This window comes from Pseudochaenichthys georgianus, chromosome 24, assembly GCF_902827115.2.
Source record: "Pseudochaenichthys georgianus chromosome 24, fPseGeo1.2, whole genome shotgun sequence".
NCBI classification, from domain to species: domain Eukaryota; kingdom Metazoa; phylum Chordata; class Actinopteri; order Perciformes; family Channichthyidae; genus Pseudochaenichthys; species Pseudochaenichthys georgianus.
Window position 1 is genome coordinate 8,401,904 of NC_047526.1, and position 10,112 is coordinate 8,412,015.

Sequence of the window (10,112 nt, forward strand, 5' to 3'; positions counted from 1 at the left end):
AATAAAAAGAAACATTTTCAAGTCATGTTTAAAATGTAAAAAACTGATTTAGATTCTTTCTTTTGTAAATTCTTTTTAACCATTTGATTATTAGTATATTAGTTTAAATCGATGGAGCGCTTGTGCTTGACACTTGTTACCGTAATAAAATACCACAAACTACAACCAAATGTGCATGGGCTTCAATGGACAAGCTGCTGAAGGGTCAACAATGAAGATGTGTTTCACAATAGTAGTATTTATTAACGGATCAGTGTTGGAATGCATTACAAATATTTGTTGTGTATCCATGTAACAATCAATGTGTGGTGAAAATGAGAAATCAAGAAACACCTTAATGTAAGCTGCATTTTTCAACAGAAAAAGGCTCAATATCTACAAGTAATATCAAACTTAAGAAATAAAGCTGACAGAAGTCACCAAAACACAGCTGACCCTGACAAAACGCAGCAGTAATCATTTGAAATTTCAGCCATATGTAAACACCAAACTCCATTTTCCATGTCAAGCTTCATGGCGCTTACATCAAGCATAGAACAACAACTCCCTCCAGATCTCTTTATTGACCCGTTTGAATATCATCGCGTGTTTCGTGGACTTCCCTTTCTGTGGTTTCCTGAACATTAGACATTGAGCTTGTGTTTCCATGACAAGGAAAGCACCTTCCATCCAATGTCATTAAACATATTTCTTCTGCCTACCTCCCCGTGGCAGCTAAGTGGCTATTGCTTACACACGTCAGAGGGTCCGCGGTCCATATTTCCGTGTAGTGGCTGTTCTGGGAGCAGCCTCTGGGGTCTCTTAAGTGCCCCTCTGTCAGTGGGAGTCCTCTTCCAGAGCTGAGCGCACTCTGGCCTCCAGCTGCTCCGCCGGGGGCCGAGCGTCCGGGTCCGAGGCCAGCATGTCTGAGAGCAGGGTGCACATGGCCGGGCCGGGGGGGGGCGGCAGCGGGGGGGCTCTCTTAAACTTCATAGGGATGCACAGCTGGAGGTCGTTGTTCTCCCACAAAGCTTCCCCCAGAGGAATCAGCCAGCCTGAGCGACTCTTACACACGTAGGCACCTAGAGGGGAGACACGGGGGGAGACACTGTGAGGTCATCATGCAGGGGGAGTTCCCGGCCGACTGCAGGGGGCCACTTCTGTCAGAAGACTTCTGTTAACAAGTTTAGTGCCTACTGTGTGGAAATATTTTAAGAATTGTCAACAAAGCCGAGTACTTTTCAGTTTTCAAGGATAAAACAAAAGTGCTAACTCCTATCTCCCAACTATGTTTACTGAGGAAATAAATTAAGTGAGAAGCAGGGTATTTTTTTTTATATACACTTCTATACAATTGTAATACTTTTTCACTGCCTGCTTGATATAATCGAGAATTCTGTTTTATTAATGAATGTTAAAAGAGGCCCCATTGTGCTTTTGGGGGTTGTCCCTATCCTGTAGTGTTGTATAGGTTTTGGTGCATGTAAATGGTCTGCGGAGGCTAAGATCCCTGTGTCCAGAGCGAGGTTCTCCCCCACACACTTTCTCCCCCCCTTTCTGAAACGCCTCCATTGGACTCCTATGTTTACTTCCAGAACATAGTGACATCATTATATAACAATCGTGCTTCTGTTGGCGATCTATTAGTGATTGAGGGATGTCCCGCTCCTTAACCAATCACAACAGAGCTGGCCAGCTAACCAATCAGAGCACACTGGGCTCTGGTTTCAGACAGAGGGTGAAAAGAAGTGCTGTAGCACAGGCAGTATGAGAACAATAAAGAGCTTTGTGAACATTAAAGCATGGAGACATGTCACAGTAGAGGATCAAAATACAGGGCAACTTTAGTCCAAGCACATGGTGCACCTCCACCCTTAAAGGGGACCTATCATGCAAAATGCACTTGTGTACGTCTTGTATACATGAATATGTGTCCCCGTCCCGGTGTGTCAGGGAACTCACCAAGTGTCAGAAAACACAACCCTCTCTTTTCCTCCATACCCACATCTCTAAGAACGGGGCTGCAACAGATCTGACACAGACTGATCCAGATTTGAAATTGTTCTGACGTCAGAAACGGGGAGCTCCGCCTATATGGGCAACTCTCCACCTATCAGGGGAATGAGAAGTTGCGTGGCATGGTAACAGCATGGTAACATGACGCTTGTGCCTCGCCCCCCTCCTTTGCAGGGGGGCGTGGTCAGCTGCAGCTCATTTGCCACAGAATCAGCCCTTGTGAAGACAGGGCTGGAATAGAGCGAAATGAGGCATGGCTAAAATGCATGATCTGTTTGGTATCTTCACAGACATGTTTTCTATAGGTATGGCCCTACAATATATAGCATGATAGGTCCACTTTAAGTTGACCCAGGACTGCACGTGTACTAACGGCTGTGGTGGGCACTTCTATATTAGAACATGTTTTTTGTGGTCAAACTGAAAAAGTGAAAACATGAAGTATACTCGAAACCACACGGTTGCATACTGATAGACTGCAGTGCACAGGAAATGAAAGTATTGCGCACAGCTGTTGAGAAAACAGCTCAGGAAACAACTATTACATTCTGAACAAATCTTTTGCTGTCTCCATCGGAGTACAGAGTACAGACACTGTAGGATTGGGTTGGAAAAGCATCAGGTTGACTGACATCTCTCTCTCTCTCTGTATGTATCTGGTATCTGATCTGCCTGATAAGACTTCAGAAGTTGGGCAAAGTTGAAGTACTAAGATGAATTTCTCTCATTTCTTACATACCATTTATGAAATGAATAATCTAGGGTTTTGGCTGCTGAACTGAATAATTAAGAATAGTTATAAAAAAAAAATTAAACTCTAAATTGATTTGGTAATTTGTCTTCATTTGAGACTAAATGATTTATTGAAAATATTAGGAGATTGATGAGGGGAGGAAAATCATTAGTTGCTACCCAAAATAAATTAAAGAGGATTATCTGTGAAATTAATTCAAATGCAATTGTCCCTAAAGTCACAGGAGATGACATGTATTTTAATGGAGCCCTGTTAGTAACACATATGTCGTGAATGTCTTCCTCAGCACTGATCTCTGGCTTGAACACTGAGGGGAAGTCTAAAGTCAAGCACACACACACACACACACACACACACACACACACACACACACACACACACACACACACACACACACACACACACACACACACACACACACACACACACACACACACACACACACACACACACACACACGCACACACACACACACACACACACACACACACACACACACACACACACACACACACACACACACACACACACACACACACACACACACACACACACACACACACACACACACACACACACACACACACACACACACACACACACACACACACACACACACACAGGGCTTCAAGAAGGACAAACACAGGACGTCGTGTTTCCGCTCCCCTGCCTCCTCAAATAGGTGTGTGGGTCTAGAGAGGATAAAGTAAAATAATGGACCATTTTATCTGTCTGTGAAAAGGCTCCAGCCGCCTCTGCCTATTTTCTCACTGACAAAGAGGATCGTGCCCAGTGCTGCTAAATTCCATTTGGTCTCTTTCTTTTGTATTTCAAACCACCTGAAACCCCTCTCTCCGTCCAATCGTAACCATTCCATTCAGCCTAATGGAGTATCAATGACTCAGGGAGGTTCTCGGGTACTAAACCTGGAAATAATGGTTCATATCTCCCTGCCTTCAAGTCGACTCAGGCTATATTTTACAGTATAAAATGAGACATCTGTATAAAACAGCCCTTTCATTATTCTCAGTGGAGCGCGGAGCAGAGCGGGGCCTTGCGTCCATTAAGACCCTTCGTCATCCTGTGGCCACATGGGGGTTGGGCAGAAAACAGGACATTACAAAATAGATTAAAATCTCAATGCTGTTCTGCTGACAGGGTGCTTCTCTCTTTTATTGAAATGGTCAGAACTTTGTGAACGTTATAGGTCTAATGCACTATTTCAAAGTTCTATGCAAAGAAAAGTTAAAGGGGACCAGAGTTCCTGTTAGCCTGTAATTACCGGACTATGACCGGTAAAATATGCTGAAGACCGGCAAATCTAAATCTCTCCGGTCAAAGTGTCCGGTCAAAAATAATTTCCGTTTCGCGCAATACCGCATCAGTTGCGCAACTTGCGCCACTTATGTGACAGACAAGAAGAGTATGTGACAGACAAGAATAGTCAACTCTAATGTCTAACACTTAATGTGGAGAAAGAGATGTCCTGTGTGGGTTGATTGTGCGTTGATCTGTTGGTAATGCCTCGGGGTTCCGGTGGGCATGTAAACAAATGCATAATGCTGCGCTATACTTTGTGGCCTCATCCAGTTGCATAGCGACACTTATTGTTTAGGTGTCTTTTAATAAGCAGGTAGTCATATCATTAGCTAGAACTAGCTGGATCTGATCGATATGGACATAAACGCGAGTGAAGTCTAATCTGACGGGAGAGAGAGATCAGCTGCTGCTGACGAGTCGACACGCAGCTCTGCATAACCACATGCAGCGGTGAGCGGAACAACACACACTGCAGGTTAGAATATCACACGTGGCTATTTTAATCGCCTCTCAAACTACCGTAACTAGTTATAGATATGTTTAGTTTTACTGTCGGGTCACTCATTACTGATCCGCCAGCTGCATGATACTGGCGGGCTGTCAGGAGAGGGAGAGAGCGCTCCGTTTATTATTCCCGTGTTATTGAATTACTGTTCACTTTTGAATAATGTAGTTAATCTACTATAATTAGTTTGTTTAATATCGAATCATATAATTTGTTTTAAAGCTCAATAAATAACAAAGAAAACCTTTGACCGGCACTTTTCAAATGTTGTCAGGAAGATTTAAACTTTAACGGACATGTTGACCGGCGGAAGAATATTCTACCGGGAACTCTGGAGGGACATTCTGCTCATGTTCAGGTCACATCGTATGGAGGGTCTCTGCATGCCTTCATGTTCTAAAAGCTCTCTTTTTCTCATACTGCGTGTGCTGGAAGAAACGCTGGGATTGCAGCCTTTGCAGACCATTTACATGCACACAAACCTGTACAACACTACAGGAAAGGGAAAAGCACAACATTTAATTTAAATGAGTCACTTTGGGAAAAGGGAAAGCTGTATTCCACGTCTGCTCGCATTAGAAGAAACAAGGCTACGATAATTGATATCAAAATGTACATACTATAAATCATCCATCACGTTGCCATTTAGATCTCCGATTCATCCACCGTTGATGAATGTACGATGTACAGCATGTGACATGTTTTAATATGTGCCAGTTAATGAAGTCAAACTGAATTGGGAGCGATGCGTCATCAACCTGCTTGACTACACTGGACATTTGACCTTTGTGCGAGTGCTATGACAGCTGAGGAGGATTCACACCGACATGCTGGTGTTACCCAACATGTTAACACTGTCCCGTAAACATGAGGATCCTGATGCATCGGTTTACATTTGGATATGATGTGTACCCAGGTATTCTCATCTCTTTCTCCTACCCAGTTGCTCCTGCGTGGCGCCCTCCTCCAGGAAGGTGATCCTCTCCAGGACGGCCCAGAACATCACCCCCAGGGAGAAGATGTCAGCCTGGGCCGTGTAGGTGAGTCCGCCCCACACCTCTGGAGCCATGTAGAAATCAGAGCCGCAGGTGGAGGAGAAGTGCTGCCGGGTCAGCTCTCCGTCCACCACCCCCCCACCCATCTTGCTCAGGCCAAAGTCTGCCACCTACAGGTAGGACAGACAGTATGACAACTGATTTAAAAAAATGTTATGACTTATGCAAGAGTGAAATATTCATTTTCCTTTTGAAAATGATTCATGTGACCATTTGCAAAGGAAGGCTTGGATACTAAGCTACATTCCAATATGTGAACATTTTAACTTTGTCGTGCTGAAACATTTAATAATGGATTAGTCCATCAACAGAGAATCAATCAGAAACTATAAGGTCAGCCTGCCCGGGTGAATATACATTTTATATATTTTTGTGTTAAATGTAGTCCTTTAAATTATGGGTTTAACAAATGATTATTTTTGTAATCCATGAATCTGAAGATTATTGTCTAGTAGACTGCTCAATTATCAAGTGGCCATTACAAATAATGAAAAATGTCCATCCCTGTCCTTAGGATTCCCAAACCAAAAAGTATTTACTGTTATTTCATATAAAACAGAGAAGAGCAGGAACACCCTATTTAGGAGGTATTTCCTGCTATATATATTACATGAAAGATTACTTTAAATATGAATAGATAATCAAACAATTAGCAATGTGTTTTATCGACTGATCAAATAGTGGATTAATCAGTGACACTCTACTTAAATAAAGGATTGACCCCCCCACCACTCTGCACCAGGGCCCAGATAGACTGAGACTTTCTGAAAACAATACCCAATTCACTCATCATATTCCTCTTAAGTATTCAAACTCCAGACATTCAGCTGGTAATTACTTTTTCTGTATTTTATCTTCAATTATTCTTTCAAACTGCTTTTTAAAAATGTTACTGTTTATTGTGTCTCAGTTGTGTCATTGCTACGGTGACAACCAAACATCCCCTTGCAACACACTCTGATATTGCGTTCTGACACTAGCATAATGCCACATGATCTGACGCAGACATGGTCACGTCTCAGTCAGCCTACCTTCACGACGGGGCCTCTGGGCATCACACACACCAGCACATTGTCTGGCTTCAGGTCCCGGTGTGTGATGCCCAGGCTGTGCAGGAAGGCCACAGCGCTGCAGAGCTGCTTCACCACACTGTGGTTCCTCTGGGGGTCCGGCGGCCTGGAGAGCAGGTACTGATTCAAGTCGCCCCCGTCACAGTACTCCATCACAAGCCACAGGGCCAGGCAGCTCAGGGGGCCCGGCTGCTCCTCCTCCTCCTGCTGCTGCTCCTCCTGCTCCTGCTCCTCCTCCTCCTCCTGCTCCTGCTCCTCCTCCTCCTCCTCCTGCTCCTCCTCCTCCTCCTCCTGCTGCTGCTGCTCCTCCTCCTCCTCCTGCTCCTCCTCCTGCTCCGCCTCGCTCTCAAATGGCCTCTTCCTGGATCTGCTGTGAGGCCTTTGTGGGGTCGTAGAGTCAGATGTAGTCTTGTCCTGGAGCGTAGGTCTGGCCTGCACAGTGTTGGTCCTGTCCTGAAGTCTTGAGTCAGTGTTAGTTCTCGGCTGGGTGTTATTCCCCTCCGGATTATGTGGTGTTTTGACTACACTGCCCTTCAGCACACTCTCAACCAGACTTGGAGGCAGTTGTCCTGCTTTGAGGGGCTTCAGGCTCCTTGGCCCGGTCTGCAGGAGGCAGCTGTGCAGTGCGATGACGTTGACGTGGTTCTTGGCAGTGGCTCTCATGGCCCACAGCTCCTGCAGGTATAGCTCAATGCACTCAGGGTTGCTGCAGGGAAGACGCTTGATGGCCACCCTCTGTCCTGTTTTGGCCATATGGCCCTCAAACACCACGCCATAGCTGCCTCTCCCCACCTCCCTCTCTAAAGTGTACAGCTCCTCCATCTCCCCCCGGGGCTGCAGCCTGACGTCAGTGCTAAGGAAATAAAACAGCTAAGGTTAGCATGACAACAATGACATGTAGTCAGTAATGTTAAGCACATTTCCTCAAGTATTGTACATCAGAACCATTTTTTAGTGAGTTGAACTTTACTGGAGTATTTCTATGTTATGTTGTTTTTTACTGCCACTATTCAGAGGTAAATATTGTACTTTTACTCCACTACATCTAGTTATTACCTTTAGTTACTTTGCAGACATAGATTAATGATAGACAATATGATAAACACTTGAAAAGGGACTTTAGTTACACTACACCTGGATTAAATTCACAAGTTATCAAGCAGTACATTAAGTAATTAAAATGACTTCCACCTTGATAAACACATTATCTTATTATCGATTATGCATCAATAATTATAATGAAAACATTAACATAATATATATATGATTGTGAAATTGGCCAATCTGCAAAATGATTACTTTTAGTACTTTAAGTATATTTAGATGCCAATACTTTAGTAATTTTACTTGTGTGAGATTTTGAATGCAGGACTTTTACTTGTAACAGAGTATTCCTAGGCTCTGGTACTTCTACCTTTACTCAAGTACAAGTTCTGAGTACTTTTTCCATCTCTGCATATAGCGTTAACGTACAAAACTGAAAAATGTCAGTCCAGTATTAACATGTTAAATGTCAAGTAGCTGGAAACAATATTTAACAAGTCTGACATTATATTAACGATATCAACGCTGCGTCATTAGCTTCATTAAAAGCAGCTGCGATTCCCAACGCTGCCCTTCAAAACAAACGTTATTTGCTAGAGCAACTTAACGTTACTCCCCAAACATGAATACCTGTTTTTTATGTTTCAATTGAATGTACCCATACATTTACCATACAAAAGACTTACATTTCAAAAGTGCCATGAACACCATATGAAGTTAGTAACGTTAGCGCTGTCCGTAGCCAACCAGGCGTTAGTTTGAAACGGGAAGCGATACGTTATTATGATTTCAAACTTACCCAGAAAACTTCCGCCTACATTACCAGCAGTGAATCGACTTGAATCTGCTACCTACTTGATTGAAACACCATATATCACAATATTCAACGTGTTTTACGTTTAATTTTTGATAAACAGATAAGAGATAATGAAATATCAGAACAACAAACACTGAACAGATGTGACAGACTTCCGTGTCTGAATTCAGAATGTCCCGCTGTGTTTACGTGCATTTTGATTGGCTACGGAAATACAGCCGCGCGTTGTGATTGGTTGGTAACCATTCAAGCAAGATGAGTAACATATGCGTCACTTCCGGAAAAAAAATGACGGCTCCGCCCACTTTTGGGGGAAAACAACACTGTAATTTGAATGGCAATCAAGCCTGAAGCCACAGAGCTCTTCTTTTACTGTCCTTTTTTCTTAGAGGAAGTACAGAAAAACGTAACTCTGGATTTGTTTTAATGTTTGAGGTGCAATAAACGACACAGCAGCTTTTTGGCTTGATAAAACAATTATTTTCCGCTTCACAGCGAAATTACGGCCTCACCTACTGATTTTAATTTAATCATATCGAGCCCGATCGTTGATTTCAAATGATTTAATGTAATTCTTTGCCTGACTGTCCATCGTAATCGGGCTCTTTCAAGATCCAAAAATCCACGGTTTTCTTACATTTCTGATCGGATTGGCAAAAACAGAATTTGACCTCCATTCAAATTACAGCGTTGTTTTCAGTTTTCCCCCAAAAGTGGGCGGGGCCGTATTTTTTCATCATCTCAGCTGATTCAAGCTACCACAACAACAACAAAATACGGAATAAATAATCACATGTAGAGAGGGGGTTATTCTTTTTAATAGGTGAGGAAACAGATGCTGAATGAAGCATTTATTTTTAAAAGAGAGGCACTAATAAATAGGCTGACACCATGAATCATGCCTTTTAGGCATTATCTAAAGATTACTTTTATATAAACACTTAAATGTGTGTTTTGGAAGTTTTCTTTCCACTAGTTGCAAAATAGCTAAAAATGTCAAAATTCAAAAGCGAGGGAAAGCAATGGTGTTGCCTGCCTCTTGCTTTAAGAGGTTTTAATTTTACTTAATAAAGTGATATTGAATGAAAAAACAATGGAAAATGTTTCATTTGGACATGATATTATATATTATATTTAATTTATAGTTAATTCCCCATAATATTTGGGTTAATATTGTTATTATAGGTCATTATCACAAAACCTTATAAGCTTGACATATTTCAAAGAACTAGTGTATTTCAGATATTAGATATAGATATAGATATAACAACTGCTTTAAATAGCCATTGGCATATAGTCTATTATGATACATTCCAAATCCAGGACACATTAGGCTGAAAATATGAACCTTTCAGTGGGTGCTCAGTAATGCCTTAAAGTGCATCTGAATAGGTAGGCAATTCCATTATGAGCTAGGACACTTTGTAATCAAGCCATTTCATTTGAGAAAAAAAACACTGAAAGTGCAAAAACACCAAACTTGTTCATTGCTGCAGTCCCATTTAATCACAAAAGAAAAAAAAGCACACAAACACACACACAATGAATGGGT

General features: G+C 42.3%; 1 protein-coding gene across 2 annotated transcripts; it reads right to left on the reverse strand.

Annotated features, from left to right (window-relative positions):
• Positions 1 to 218: 218 nt before the first annotated feature.
• LOC117439468 (serine/threonine-protein kinase pdik1l-B) lies at positions 219 to 8,724 on the reverse strand. 2 transcript variants are annotated; one of them, XM_071201879.1, is made up of 4 exons: positions 8,543 to 8,724; positions 6,661 to 7,552; positions 5,514 to 5,739; positions 219 to 1,061 (listed from the first exon to the last, which is right to left on the reverse strand). In XM_071201879.1, exons 2-4 carry the CDS (start codon positions 7,519 to 7,521, stop codon positions 817 to 819), a joined length of 1,332 nt encoding a protein of 443 aa, XP_071057980.1. In that variant the 5' UTR covers positions 7,522 to 7,552; positions 8,543 to 8,724; the 3' UTR covers positions 219 to 816. The 2 variants fall into 2 exon arrangements, with proteins under 2 accessions (XP_071057980.1, XP_071057981.1); XM_071201880.1 differs by lacking the exon at positions 8,543 to 8,724 and adding an exon at positions 8,430 to 8,493.
• Positions 8,725 to 10,112: the final 1,388 nt, after the last annotated feature.